The following is a 15,999-nucleotide window of genomic DNA, read 5'->3' on the forward strand; positions in this document are numbered from 1 at the left end:
TTGAGAGAATTCCTTTGACTTCCTCTTGAATCCCGGTAGACAGTAAGTGAAGGGAAATTTCCCCCAATGGCACACAAACGGCAAAAATAAACTGGCACAGGTCTCAACCCTTCCGTACTCTATCCAAAACTTATAGAACAAAAGTTTTGACTATATATAAATGGTAAGCCCCACCGCCAACATTCACAAGCTCCGCCTTAGTTTGATGTATTTTAAGCACAATTTTAAGACTCCTGGGAGGCTTCATACATCATATATGTCAGCATGGTGTCCTGTCTATCCTTTGCCTGGTCTAGGGATGTTCTCATCCTTTTTTCTCTCCTTATGTTTCTACAGGTCATAAATGGGCAACCATACCACACCACAGTGGACTATTACCCCTTGGGAGTGATAGTGAACGAGATGTCCATTAACATCCATCAGATCAGACAGATCAGGAAAATCCAGAAGACCACGCCAGGCTTTCCCGAGAACTGGAATCGTCCAATCTACAGGGATGTTCACCTCGAGGATCTCATAACTATGGTGAGTATACACAGCTTTACCTTCTCTTTACAGACAAAACCCTTTCCAGGTTATACAGACCTTGTTAGGAGTTCAGAACACACAACTGTACATTCTTCCCACCACACATTCATGTGGGTCATAGCAATACTTTTATCTCACTGACTGCTTAGTGGAAGGATCTGCCTTTACTTATAGTCCCCCTGAGCATGTACTATACCAGGTACCATGCTACAACCCCATCCAATCATAACATAGTGGCGGGTTTACAAGCAAAATCAAGGAAGCTGAAATACGTTAATGGGTACATCAGGTGTACACCCGGGAACTTGGTCTCAATGCAGAGATGATGAGAACCTCTCATAATGGGCACAGCTAGTGTGTAGACCTGGGAACTTAGTGCAGGGATGGTGAAAACCCGTTATAATGGGTATGTCAGGTTTGCAGTCCCAGTAACTCAGCACAGGGATGGTGGGAACCCTCATAATGGGCACAACAGGTGTACAGACCTTGGAACTCAGCACATGGATGGTCGGGAACCCCTTATAATGGGTACATCAGGTGTACAGACCTGGGAACTCAATGCAAAGATGATGAGAACCTTTCATAATGGACACAGCAAGTGTGTAGACCCGGGAAACTCAGGCAGGGATGGTGGGAACCGCTCATAATTGGCACAGCAGGTGCACAGACCCTGGAACTCAGCACATGGATGGTGGGAAATCCTTAAATGGGTACATCAGGTGTAAAGACCTGAGAACTCAATGCAGAGATGATGAGAACCTCTCATAATGGGCACAGCAAGTGTGTAGACCCAGGAACTTCGCATAGGGATGGTGGGAACCCCTTATAATGGACACAACAGGTTTACAGATCTGGAAACTCAATGCAGAGATGACGGAAACCTCCTATTTTTGACACAGCAAGTGTGTAGACCCTGGAACTCAGCACATGGATGTGGGAACCCTGAGTCTAAGCCGACCCGAATATAAGCCGAGGACATAATTTTACCACAAAAAAAATGGGAAAATGTATTGACTCGAGTATAAGCCCAGGGTGAGAATGCAGCAGCTACTGTAAGGGGAAAAGAGGGTCAAAAATACCCATTTGCAGCTTCACATTTCCCCTTAATGCATAAGATGCATTAACCACTTAAGGACCGCCTAACGCCGATATACGTCGGCAGAATGGCACGGCTGGGCACAATCATGTACCTGCCGACCGCGCAATTGTCAGTTAAAGCGACACAGTGCCGAATCGCAAAAAGGGGCCTGGTCCTTTAGCTGCATTTTGGTCTGGGTCTTAAGTGGTTAAGGTGCAAAAGACACAAGGGTTTACAACCCCTTTAAGGTTCTCAGTAGAAAACATTTGCCCAACTAAGCACCCCCATGTTACAGTACACACAATTTGATGTCAAATAACGGGAGAGAGAGTCTGCCACTTACCTCAGTGTTACTGCTTGAAGGATATGCACCACCTGATGCCTGTGTATGCAAGAAGGGAGCAGCCTGGTATGATCTCGCAGCACAGTTGGTGATGTCCATATTTACAGGCATTATGTATTGCAGCTGCGGTGTTTGACCGTGTTCAAAGGTTTCTATAACATGACCATAATTTGAAATTGACAATGGCTGTCTGTGATTTACTTGAACACCTAGTTGAGCCATTTCAGGTTGGTGTGAAGCCTGCATGTCATCTGAAACCCAGACAGCTGTATTCAAATTCGCCTGGTCCCTCCTGAAATCATTGTAGTTAGTGTGTGGCAAATTTGGATTGTAGAATTCCACAAGGTGGGGTGCCTGCACTGGTGGTCCCTGTGTAATGGGGATAATAATGTGATCATTAATCAATACCATACGTACTGTGTAGGATGATAAAATAAAACCTTTAGGGGATGTAAAGGTTTGTTTTTTATTTTCTAAATAGGTTCCTTTAAGCTAGTGCATTGTTGGTTCACTTACCTTTTCCTTTCGATTTCCCTTCTAAATGTTTTTTTTTCTTTGTCTGAATTTCTCACTTCCTGTTTCTCCTTAGTAAGCTTGCCCCCATTATCCATGGGGGTTAGTCAGCCAGAACAGCTTACTGAGGAGAAACAGGAAGTGAGAAATTCAGACAAAGAAAACAAACATTTAGAAGGGAAATCGAAAGAAAAGGTAAGTGAACCAACAGTGCACTAGCTTAAAGGAATCTATTTAGAAAATAAAAAGTGAACCTTTACAACCCCTTTAAAGGAGAACTTCTACTGTGGGGTGGGGTTAGTTTTCCACAGATATTCCTATTTTTTCCAATATAGGGCTTAATTTATTATAGAGTTTTTTATTTTGTTTTGGACAGTGGGGAACTCTTAGAACCATATGTCAATTCTTACTGCTCTCTGTTCCATTGTGGACATTTCCCCTCACATCCTGTCCCATTGATGGAAAGAAAACGAGGGATAGATTCAATAAAGACAGCAATAAAGCTCCACTTTTTCGTAAAAAATAGGAACAGGCTAGACCCCCCTTCCCTCGTAGCTTTATATTGTTGTCTATGTCTTGGACCCCTTTCACACGTGCGGACCGTTCAGATCCACCTGTCAGTTTTTTCAGGTGGACCTGAAGGGGCACTCCATGTACCTCTATGGAGCGTCGGAAGTCAGCGGTGACATGTCCGCTGACATCCGATCAACCCCGATCCGATCCTCTCTCCTCAACCCTATTTTGCATCCGTCTGGCGGATCAGATGAAAATGGACAGATGGTTCGTTCTCATCCGATCCCCCCCATAGAGGAGAGCGGAGATCTGACTGGTCCATTTCTGCACAGTGTGCAGAGACGGACTAGTCATCCGCCGGCTCAGCGGGGATCAACAGAGCGATCCCTGCTGAGCAAGCGGATGTCTGAAAACGGATCCGCACACGTGAAAGGGGCCTAAGTTGGTGCATTTTTATCACTTCTTGTTGACAACATGAGGCTAGATTCAGCAATGATTTACGCCGGCGTATCTATACTGTAGATACGCCGCGTAAATTCAAAGCTGCGCCGGCGTATCTTCTTTCTGTATTCAGAAAGCAAGATACGCCGAAATTAGGCTAAGATCCGACTGGCGTAAGTCTCTTACGCGGTCGTATCTTAGGGTGCATATTTACGCTTGCCGCTAGGTGGCGCTTCCGTCTTTTTCGGCGTAGAATATGCCGTCATTTGCGTAAGGCTTTTTCCGGCGTAACGTTGCTCCTGCTTCTATGAGGCGTACGCAATGTTAAGTATGGACGTCGTTCCCGCGTCGAATTTTGAAAATTTTACGTTGTTTGCGTTAGCCGTTCGCGAATAGGGCTTTGCGGAAATTACGTCCACGTCGAAAGCATTGACGTATTGCGGCGGAATTTCGAGCATGCACACTGGGATTCTTTCACGAACGGCGCATGCGCCGTTCGTTAAAGACGTCATTTACGTGGGGTCATGTTTTATTTACATAAAACACGCCCACCTCTTGCAAATTTGAATTCGGCACGCTAACGCCACCTGATTTACGCTACGCCGCCGCAACTTACGGAGCAAGTGCTTTGTGAATACTGCACTTGCCCGTCTAAGTTGCGGCGGCGTAGCGTAAATAACATACGCTACGCCCGCACAAACTTATGGCGGGCTACTTGAATCTAGCCCCTTGTTTCCAAGAAAGGAAGTAAGAGAAGCTCTCCTCAGCTAAGTCTAAAGCCTCATACACACAATCTAATATTCTGAATATTATCATTATACGTACAACATACAGTGTCTTGAAAAAGTTTTCATACCCCTTAAAATTTTGCACATTTTGTCATGGTACAACCAAAAACTTAAATGTATTTTATTGCGATTTTATGTGATAGACCAACACAAAGTGGCACATAATTGTGAAGTGGAAGGAAAATAAAAAATGGGTTTCAAAATTTTCTTTCAAATAAATATGTGAAAAGTGTGTCATGCATTTGTATTCAGCCCCCTGAGTCAATACTTTGTAGAAACACCTTTCACTGCAATTACAGCTGCAAGTCTTTTTGGGGGACGTCTCTACCAGCTTTGCACATCTAGAGAGTGACATTTTTCCCCATTCTTTGCAAAATAGCTCAAGCTCTGTCAGACTGGACGGAGAGCATCTGTGAACAGCAATTTTTAAGTAAGTCTTGCCACAGATTCTCAATTGGATTTAGATCTGGACTTTGACTGGGCCATTCTAACACATGAATATGCTTTGATCTAAACTATTCTTTTGTAGCTCTGGCTGTATGTTTTGGGTCGTTGTCCTGCTGGAAGGTGAAGCTCCACCCCAGTCTCAAGTCTTTTTCAGACTCTAACAGGTTTTCTATTAAGATCGACCTGTATTTGGCTTCATCCACCTTGTCATCAACTCTGATCAGCTTCCCTGTCCCTGCTGAAGAAAAGCATCCCCACAACATGATGCTGCCACCACCATGTTTCACGGTGGGGATGGTGTGTTTAGGGTGATGTGCAGTGTTAGTTTTCCACCACACATAGCATTTAGCTTTTAGGCCAAAAAGTTAATTGTTATTTTGGTCTAATCTGACCAGAACACATTCTTCCACATGTTTGCTGTGTCCCCCACATGGCTTCTCGCAAAATGCAAACAGGACTTCTTATGGCTTTCTTTCAACAATGGCTTTCTTCTTGATACTCTTCCATAAAGGCCAGATTTGTGGAGTGTACGACTAATAGTTGTCCTGTGGACAGATTCTCCCATCTGAGCTGTGGATCTCTGCAGCTCCTCCAGATTTACCATGGGTAACCTCTTGGCTGCTTCTTTGATTAATGCTCTCCTTGCCTGGCATGTCAGTTTAGGTGGACGGCCATGTCTTGGTAGGTCTGCAGTTGTGCCACACTCTTTCCATTTTTGCATGATGGATTGAACAGTGCTCCGTGAGATGTTCAAAGCTTGTTATATTTTTCCTGCTTTAAACTTCTCCACAACTTTATCCTTGACCTGTCTGGTGTGTTCCTTGGCCTTCATGATGCTGTTTGTTCACTAAGGTTCTCTAACAAACCTCTAAGGGCTTCACAGAACAGATGTATTTATTTACTAATTAGGTGACTTCTGAAGGAAATTGGCTCCACTAGATTTTAGTTAGGGCTATCAGAGTAAGGCCCCTTTCAGACTGGGGCAGGAGCCGCGGCGGCGGTATAACGCCGCTAAAAATAGCGGCGTTATACCGCCGGTTTCGCCGCGGGAATCGGCCGCTAGCGGTGCGGTATTAACCCCGCTAGCGGCCGATAAAGGGTTAATACCGCCCGCAATGAGCCTCTATAGAGGCACATTGCGGGCGGTATTGCCGCAGTTTCCCATTGTTTTCAATTGGAAGGAGCGGTGAAGGAGCGGTATACATGCCGCTCCTCTCACCGCATCAAAGATGCTGCTGACAGGAGATTTTTTTCTCTCCCGCCAGCGCATCGCCTCAGTGTGAAAGCCCTTGGGCAGAAGGCAGTGAAGGAGTTTTTCAGGCGGTATAGCAGCGCTATTTTTAGCGCTGTACCGCCTGAAAAACTCCTCAGTCTGAAAGGGGTCTAAAGGGGGCTGACGACAAATGCACACCACACTTTTCAGATATTTATTTAAAAAAAAAAAAAATTTAATTAAAAACATTTATAATTTTCCTTCCACTTCATATTTATGTGCAACTTTGTGTTGGTCTATCACACAAAATCCCAATAAAACGTTTACGTAACAAAATTGGTTCTTTAAGTAACTGTCAAGTGCACACATTAGTTGACAGTTGAAAGACAAGTGACACCATAATAACATTTAAAAAAGGGAAGTGAGGTTAAATCATTTACAGACCAGAGAGAAAAACTGCATGGGAAAAAAAGCCTATTCCCACATGAAAATAAATAAAGCAGCGGAAATACTATTCTATTGGTGGACGCAACAGTTGAATTTGAACTGAAAACACACAAAAATCAATACAAATTGAAAGTAATATATGACATTCTGGAATAATATATTCACAGTAAAATATAGGAATGGTCGGGAGAAAAATGTTACATTTGATCAGTAGCAGATTTTAGTATAGCTTTGTCATGCAGTAGTATAACGTACACATCTATCTTCAGGCGGTTGCATTAATCCCCTATGGGCTGTAGAATAGGTACTGATGTTTGTCCCTGAACATATGCTGCAACAAAATGTTGTCTGAATTGTACAGAAAAGGCAAGTCAGGTCACGGCTGTGAGCAATCCAGAATAGGGTAGCCTGGTCTAAAAACGTCCAAGATTTTTGGTAAGATTTATGAATGACCAAGGACACCGAAGCCTGAAGTATGAAACATGGGAGCTGGGACCTTGCATAAAGATTTAGAAATGCTTTCGGTTAGGAAGTGATTTCTGGCTGGTTGGTTTGGATTACTGCAATTTGCCTTAATTATTGCTATTTCATTTTCATTTATTTTTTTAAAGCATGCAGCATTATAGGCAACATGTTTGGGTAAACTGCAATGCATTATAAAGGAAGCATAACATCGGGAGATGACAGCTCAAGCGAAGTGCTTAAAGTGGATGTAACCCCACGCACATCCTTTCTAAACTACTGCCATAGTGCTGATCTATACGGATATAGATGCCTCCTGCATGTATCCTTACCTGTCTAATGTCTCCCCTCTGTCTGTTATGAGACCTGAAAAACTGCAGATTCTGTGGGTGGATCTGTTGTCTGGAGCTCTGTGGGTGGAGTCGTAATGTCAGTAGACTCCCCGCCCTCCTCTACACTTCCCTTGTCAACATGCATTTTTTCCTGTGTATTCCTTACACTAAATTCTGCTATGATCACTAACATCCAGTGAAAATACAGAAAAGTAACCACATGACTTCAGAAAAGGAGTGGGGGTGGAAATTAAAAAATAATGCCGTGACTTGTTCTTAAGGTTCCCCTAACGTTAAAGATCCTTCAAGGACTGCGCAGGCGCAAACTTGCCGACGGAAATCTCCGAACCTCGCCCGGCATCCAGGCTCATTCTTTAACATCCCCGTGGATTGGAGGATGTTAAAAAAAGAGCCAGGAGGCCGAGCGAGCTGATGACGTGAGGCTGACTGGCCACTTTCCTCAAAATCCACGTCGCCCTGGATGCCGGCCGAGGTTCGGAGATTTCCGTCGGCAAGTTTGCGCCTGCGCAATCCTTAAAGGAACTTTCTCGTTAGTCTGAACCATATCGGCAGATCAGATTGCACCTGCGCAGGAACTTTCACGGAACCATATCGGCAGATCACCTGTCTGAAGCTAGTGCATGAGATATGTAAATAACCTGTCACTCACAGCAAGGGGGCGGAGCGGGACCAAGGTTTTCTCTTTAAGTCCGTTTTATTTCACTGAACAATGAAAGAGGATTGCTCAGAGGCTGGATTAACACTGTGTGACAAGACTGGGCACAGATGATAGGCAATCTTATACTGTACACCGTGACATCAAAAAAATTTATAAAAAATTTCCAGTTTACATCCACTCTAAAATCACATTTGAAAAAAAATAATGAACATAATTTTACATACCAACATTACAGATATCCAGTTGTTACATTATTTTTCAAAAGTGGTTATAAACCAAAGACATGAAATATGAACAAAGCATATCCCTCTATAGTGTGTACTTTTCTCAATGAAGAGCACTAAGTGTGCCCCCTTGTGACATCACAACCCAGCATGCCCCCAGTCAATGACGTCACAAGGGGGCAGTGCCACCCAGTGATGTCACTGGGTGGCACCACCCCTTAGTTATTTAAATGAGAAGTATGGGATGGGTTAAATAACTAGTACATATCACATTAGTGACATATCAGCTATTTTTTTTCCCTACCTCTTTTAGTTTTTACAGCATGTGCACGTGAGCTTTCCCTTCTGCTGGCAAAAACTGTCATTTTCAGTTTGAAATAGTTTAGGGGGTGTGAACAAATCCACCAACACACCCCCTGCCTCTGTTCCCCCTCCCCTTATGCCCTGTACACACGATCGGATATCTGATGGAATCTAATCCGATGGATTTTTTTATCAGATATCCGATGTAGCTGACTTTCATCAGTCTTGCCTACCACACCATCAGTCAAAAATCCAATCGTGTCAGAACGCAGTGACGTAAAACACTACAACGTGCTAAGAAAAATAAAGTCCAATGCTTCCGAGCATGCGTCGACTTGATTCTGAGCATGCGTGGATTTTTGACGGATGGATTTCCCCACAGACGATCGTTTTTTTCTGTCGGTTTTTTAACCATAAAAAAAATTTAAAGCAGGTTCTATTTTTTTTCACCGATGGGGAAAAAACACGATGGGGCCCACACACGATCGGTTCGTCAGATGAAAACGGTCCATCGGTCCGTTTTCATCAGACGAACCGATCGTGTGTACATGGCATAAGAGACGTGGCTGTGCTGATAGATAGGGAAGGGGAGGAGAGAGAAGTGAGGGGGAGCAGCTATGCTCTGTGAAGTCTCATGCCGCGTACACACGATCATTTTTCGGCATGAAAAAAACAACGTTTTTCGGGCATGTAGAAAAAACTTAGTTTTTTCCAACTTCATCATTAAAACGACATTGCCCACACACCATCGTTTTTAAAAAGTGCTCTAGCAAAGCGCAGTGACGTACAACACGTACGACGGCACTATAAAGGGGAAGTTCCATGCGGATGACGCTACCCTTGGGGCTGCTTTAGCTTTTCTGTCTGTTACAGTGTGATGAATGTGCTTACTCCATTACGAACGATAGTTTTACCAGAACGAGCGTTCCCGTCTTATAACTTGCTTCTGCGCATGCGTGGATTTTTAACGTTGTTTTAGCCCACACACGATAATTTTTTACAACCCGAAAAACGACATAATTTAAAACCTCGTTAAAAAATGTAGCATGTTCGAAAAAAAAGAGTTGTCGTTTTTCAGAACCCGAAAAATGATGTAAAGCCCACGCACCATCATTTTAAATGACATTTTTTAAAAACGTTGTTTTTTTTAATGCCAAATTTTTTTTTTGTATTATTAAACATATGTAACAAATTACTTTTAATTAGGGTTGTCCAGATACCGATACCAGTATCGGTATCGGGACCGATACTGAGTATTTGCGGGAGTACTCGTACTCGTGCAAATACCCCCGATACCTAAATAGAATACTTCCCCCCCCTTTCCCCCCCCACCGCTGCCGCCGCATCGCGCCGCCGCATCGAGGGACATGGCTAGAGGGACATTGCTGCATATGTGAGGGACATGGCTAGAGGGACATGGCTGCATATGTGAGGGACATGGCTAGAGGGACATGGCTGCATATGTGAGGGACATGGCTAGAGGGACATGGCTGCATATGTGAGGGACATGGCTAGAGGGACATGGCTGCATATGTGAGGGACATGGCTAGAGGGACATAGCTGCATATGTGAGGGACATGGCTAGAGGGACATGGCTGCATATGTGAGGGACATGGCTAGAGGGACATGGCTGCATATGTGAGGGACATGGCTAGAGGGACATGGCTGCATATGTGAGGGACATGGCTAGAGGGACATGGCTGCATATGTGAGGGACATGGCTAGAGGGACATAGCTGCATATGTGAGGGACATGGCTAGAGGGACATGGCTGCATATGTGAGGGACATGGCTAGAGGGACATGGCTGCATATGTGAGGGACATGGCTAGAGGGACATGGCTGCATATGTGAGGGACATGGCTGCATATGTGAGGGACATGGCTAGAGGGACATGGCTGCATATGTGAGGGACATGGCTGCATATGTGAGGGACATGGCTGCATATGTGAGGGACATGGCTAGAGGGACATGGCTGCATATGTGAGGGACATGGCTGCATATGTGAGGGACATGGCTAGAGGGACATGGCTGCATATGTGAGGGACATGGCTAGAGGGACATGGCTGCATATGTGGGGGACATGGCTGCATATGGGGGGGACATTTAAAAAAAGTATCGGTATTCGGTATCGGCGACTACTTGAAAAAAAGTATCGGTACTTGTACTCAGTCCTAAAAAAGTGGTATCGGGACAACCCTACTTTTAATGGTAGATTAAAAAGACCAAAAAGAGCTAATGATAAAATAAATGTTTAAAGGTTTGCATACACTTTAAGCTACAATACTATATATGAGTCTGTAGGTTCTGTTCACAGAACCAGATCGCATGCGGTATTTAGGTGTTTTCCCAAATACCGCATGCGATCCTGAGAGAAGACCCCCCCCCGGAGAGCGGAAGAAGAAACCCCCCCCCCCGAGAGCGGAGAAGACCCCCGGAGAGTGGAAGAAGAAGCCCCCCCTGGTATTAGAGCTAATGAAGAAGACAGGGGGGGCCTCCGGAGCAGACTAATAAATTATTTTAAAAACCCTTGTGTTGTGTGTTTAATAACTTTAACTTTTTGCCTCCAGGTGAATGGGTAGGGGTACGATGTACCCCATATCCATTCACTTAGGGTGGGGGGCCGGTATCTGGGGGCCCCCTTATTAAAGGGGACTCCCAGATTCCGATAAGCCCCCGCCCGCAGACCCCGACAACCAACGGCAAGGGTTGTCGGGAAGAGGTCCTGTCCTCATCAATATGGGGACAGGGTGCTCTGGGGTGGGGGAGCCCGCAGTGCGCCCCCCTGCCCCAGAGGACCCAACCCCCCCATGTTGAGGGCATGCGGCCTGGCACGGCTCAGGAGGGGGGGAGGGCGCTCGCTCGTCCCCACTCCCTTTCCTGACCGGCCGGGTAGCGTGCTTTGGATACGGGTCTGGTATGGATTGTAGGGGGTCCCCCTACGTCGAATTTTCGGCGTAGGGGGGTCTCCTTACAACCCATACCAGACCTAAGGGCCTGGTATGCTCCTGGGGGGGAACCCATGCCGGTTTTGATTTTACAAATTGCCGTGGAGTTCTCCCTCAGGAATGCATACCAAATGCCGTCGCTTGAATGTGCTTTTACATGGTGTTACTAACTTTACACCATGTAAAAGCAGCCCTAATTTTACACTTGCAAACTAAAACTTACGGCGAAAAAACGAAGCTGAAAAGCTTTGTGGATAGCCCTAAGTGCTAATTTGCATACCAGAAGCGGCATTTCGACTCGAAATGTCCCCAGCGGCGGATGCGGTACTGCATCCTAAGATCCGGCAGTGTAAGTCCCTTACAGATGTCGGATCTTCTGCCTAACTTTGGAAAACTGATTCTGTGGATCAGTTCCAAAGTTAGAACCAGGGATACGGCGGCTTACGCGTATCCCTTTTGAGGATTTGGCCCCATGTTCTTTACTTGTTGTTAAGGATGCCGGCGGCTGCCCGCTCCTTAACAACCATGTTCTTTATATCGTATAACCACAACTTATTTACTGTATGCATTTTTTTTTCCTTTTTGTGAATTGAGTTTTACTCCTGTCTTATGCAGCATTTACTGTGCGTTTTTGCTTTTTACGGTAAAAAACGCATAAAGTAATAGTGAAGTGACATTTTCAGGATCGCATTCGGTATTTGGGAAAACACCTAAATACCGCATGCGATCTGGTTCTGTGAACAGAACCTACAGACTCATGTATAGTATTGTAGCTTAAAGTGTATGCAAACCTTTAAACATTTATTTTATCATTAGCTCTTTTTGGTCTTTTTAATCTACCATTAAAAGTAATTTGTTACATATGTTTAATAATACAAAAAAATACCTGTTGATCCTCTGCTACACTGAAATCTCAAGCATTGTTCTAAGCCCTGTCCAGTTCAGCATTTCTTGATAATAGGACTGAGGTGACTAATGCTGTGTACACACGACCGTTTTTCATGTCATGGAAAAAAACAATGTTTTTCTCGACATGATTCCTCTCAAGCCTGCCTTGCATACACACGATCATGAAAAAAAATATTCTCAAGCAAAGCGCGGTGACATACAACACGTACGACGGCACTATAAAGGGGAAGTTCCATTCGAATGGCACCACCCTTTAGGCTGATTATGCAAATTTCCTTCTCATAACTTGCTTCTGAGCATGCACGTTTTTTTCCCCCGTCGCTAAAGCCTACACACGACCATTTTTCACAACGAGAAAAACGATGACGTGAAAAACTACAAGAAAAAATAGAGCATGTTCTAAATTTTTAAAGCCCATTTTTCATGTCGAGAAAAATGCTCTGGAGCCCACACACGACCGTTTTTAATAACCAATTAAAAAAATGGCATTTTTCTCGTCATGAAAAACGGTCGTGTGTACGCGGCATAAGTTCCGCATGTGGCTATAAATGCTGGGGTCTTTTTCTGCCACTCATTAGAAATAAGAAAATGCTTGATTGACCAGCTGAATGTGCATGCCATCGTGTGCAATTTTTTCTGTCTCTCCCTGATCCTGGGCATGGTGTCTAGTGTTAAATATGGATTTGGACCCAGGGCTAAATCTACACAGGTGAATGAATATCTTTGCAACTGATTCAACTATTTGCTAACATTCGTCTCATTACCATGAAATTAAATGCAGTTGGCTGAAAATAAATAGACTGCCAACAAATGATTAACCACTTGCCTACTAGCCACTTTACCCCTTTCCTGCCCAGGCCAATTTTCATCTTTGAGCGCTGTCGCACTTTGATAATGGCCTGGTTATCCAACACTGTACCCAAGCGTATTTTTATCATTATTTCCACACAATAATGCCCTGTACACACGATCGGCCCATCCGATGAAAACGGTCTGATGGACCGTTTTCATCGGTTAACCGATGAAGCTGATTGAAGGTCAGTCGTGCCTACACACCAGGGCCGATCCTCCCTATAGGCTCACTATGCAAGCCGCTTAGGGCCCCGCAAAGCTGCAAAGGGCCCCCCAAATTACTAGAGGCCCCGCCTGGTGAGAAGTCATTTTCGCCCCCTCACCACGCTTCTAAACTCGCTGGTTGAGTCATTTCCGACAGCAGAACACCCCCTCACCCCGCTTCTCAACTTTCTTTAATGTGACATGTCACTGTCGTCAGCACCCCCGCTTCTCATTTTTAATGTGCCATGTCATTTTGCTTAGGGCCCCAGGGAGGTCAGGATCGGCACTGCTACACACGATCGTGTCAGAACGTGGTGACGTAAAACACAACGACGTGCTAAAAAAAAGAAGTTCAATGCTTCCAAGCATGCGTCGACTTGATTCTGAGCATGCGTGGATTTTTAACCGATGGATGTGCCTACAAACGATCATTTTTTTTCTATCGGTTAGGTATCCATCGTTTAAATTTAAAACAAGATTGCTTTTTTTAACCTATGGATAAATAACCGATGGGGCCCACACACGATCGGCTTGGACCGATGAAAATGTTGCTGAATTAATTTTTTTCTTTGTTATAAAATTTTGCAAATAAGTCATTTTTCTTCTTCACTGATGTGCGCTGATGAGGCTGCACTAATGGGCTACACTAATGAGGCTGCACTAATGGGCTACACTGGTGAGGCAGCACTGATAAGCCGGTTATATGCGGCCCTGTGTAAACCTCCCTGTGCATGGTAGCTGGCGGGGATCGGTAAGTTCCCAATGCAGTTACAATCAGGAGCTTTTCGATCATGTGACCACTGTGAGAGCCAAAACACAGAGGTCACATAACCTGAATGCCCACCTCCGCCTCCCGGCTTTTATATTTCAATATTTTTATTGAGATTTCTCATAAAGGAGAACATTGGTAACAAGGTGATACAAAAAAAGATGCTTTTCGTACAATCGTTATACAATCAAAACGATAATTCAGAGTGTTGAATCAAAAGTGCAGAATTCGTAGAGAACTTACAATATGGGTCTTGTTCCCCTCGCCCAGACACCCCGATTGGGAACATACTGTGTCATAGGGAAGCAGACATTACGAACTCCAAATAACTTTCAATGGGGTAGATTCAGAAAGCAATTGCGTCTGCGTAACCATAGTTACGCAGCGCAATTGCTTAGTTGCGCCGGCGTATCGACTGCTCCTGATTCAGAGAGCTCGATGCGCCGACTGCAGCCTAAGATATGACTGGCATAAGGCTCTTATGCCGTCGTATCGTAGGCTGCATTCTTACGATGGCCGATAGGTGGCGTTCCCGTAGTGGTCAGCGTATAGTATGCAAATTGCATACGAACGCCGATTCACAACCCTACGCGAGCCCTGCGTACACATTTTACTTCGTTTGCGTTTGTCGGGTTCTGCGTAAGGCTGCTCTTGCTATTAGCAGGGGCAGCCAATGCTAAGTATACCCGTCGTTCCCGCGTCGCGAATTTTAAATTTTACGTAGTTTGCGTAAGTGAATCGTGAATGGCGCTGGACGCCATTTACGTTCACTTTGAAGCAAATGACGTCCTTGCGACATCATTTGCCGCAATGCACGTCGGAAAAGTTTCCCGACGGAGCATGCGCACTACGTTCGGCGCGGGAACGCGCCTAATTTAAATGATCCACGCCCCCTACGGGATTATTTAAATTACGCGCCCTTACGCCGGGCATTTTTAAGGAGCGCCCGCGCAAATTACGTAGCTACTGCTTCATGAATGAAGCGTAGCGCACGTAATTTACGGAGGCGCAGCGTTAAAACGGTACGCTGCGCCTCCGTAAGAGGGCGCAAAAGGTAGCTGAATCTACCCCAATGATCATAAAATATATAGAGCAATATTTGGGACATAGACTAACACCGAAAAAAGAAAACCTGGGGATAATTTTGATAGGAAGGGATGTTATCATTTAGCATAACAGCTGTGCGTAAACCGCCTCCCGGCTTTTAGAACTCCTAAAGGGCTGCGAGGCGGCAGTCGGCGTGAAGGGGTTAAATATGGCATATGTATATTCTGTATCCTAGCAAGGACCTTTAAGAACTTTCAGACATGTTTACTTTTCTATCCATATTTGATTTTTTGGAAGAAAAAAAGCCCATTAACAGAGTTCAATAGCTCAGGTGGAAATGTACACACTGAATGAGTCCAAAGAGTGACTCATCCCCCAAACCTCTTTTAATTGTGTCTACTCTGAAATTTCAATTAGAGAGAGGACGTCTGAAAGCATAAAGCACTTTATCATATGTACACCCTTTATAGATTGTTTAGAAAACTATGAATAGAATAGTAAATATAAAAAAGTTTATAACACATATAATTATAAAAAGAAAACCCTGCCCAAAACCAATATTGTTTCTCTTTAACATACAATATCTTGCTTTTGTATTTTACATAAAATGTACTTCTACTTACCTGATAATAATTATGAGGGTTGTATAACAAAACAGGGTTAGAAAAGCTTGGGGGACATTCCGTGTATGAGGGTGGATAGCCCCCCGGGAACATAGCTAGGCAGAAAACAAAGAAAGCTGTATCAGGTTTTAGAACTTAGAGGAACGTCAGTCATTTTTTCATCTTTCCATCTATGAAATCTCCTGCCCTTGTTGTTTTATCTTTGGATAGTAAAACATTTTTATTCTGCCAGTAAATGCCTTATACAGCCCACTTCCTGTTTTTTGTCTGGTAAAAAAAAAAACCTAGGCTTATGACACCATGCACATTTCTCTCTCTCACTCTCGTGAGAGTTTCCC

General features: G+C 44.4%; 1 protein-coding gene across 1 annotated transcript in view; it reads right to left on the minus strand.

Moving 5' to 3' along the window:
• Window positions 1-15,999, minus strand: part of HSF5 (heat shock transcription factor 5) — a 63,299-nt gene that overhangs the window by 18,015 nt on the left and 29,285 nt on the right. The window contains exons 3-4 of the mRNA XM_040339432.1: window positions 15,662-15,756; window positions 1,950-2,318 (exon numbers count right to left, since the gene is read on the minus strand). Of these exons, the coding sequence (XP_040195366.1) occupies window positions 1,950-2,318; window positions 15,662-15,756 (464 nt within the window). The remainder of the gene's footprint in view (window positions 1-1,949; window positions 2,319-15,661; window positions 15,757-15,999) is intronic.

This window comes from Rana temporaria, chromosome 2 (genome assembly GCF_905171775.1).
Source record: "Rana temporaria chromosome 2, aRanTem1.1, whole genome shotgun sequence".
NCBI lineage: Eukaryota > Metazoa > Chordata > Amphibia > Anura > Ranidae > Rana > Rana temporaria.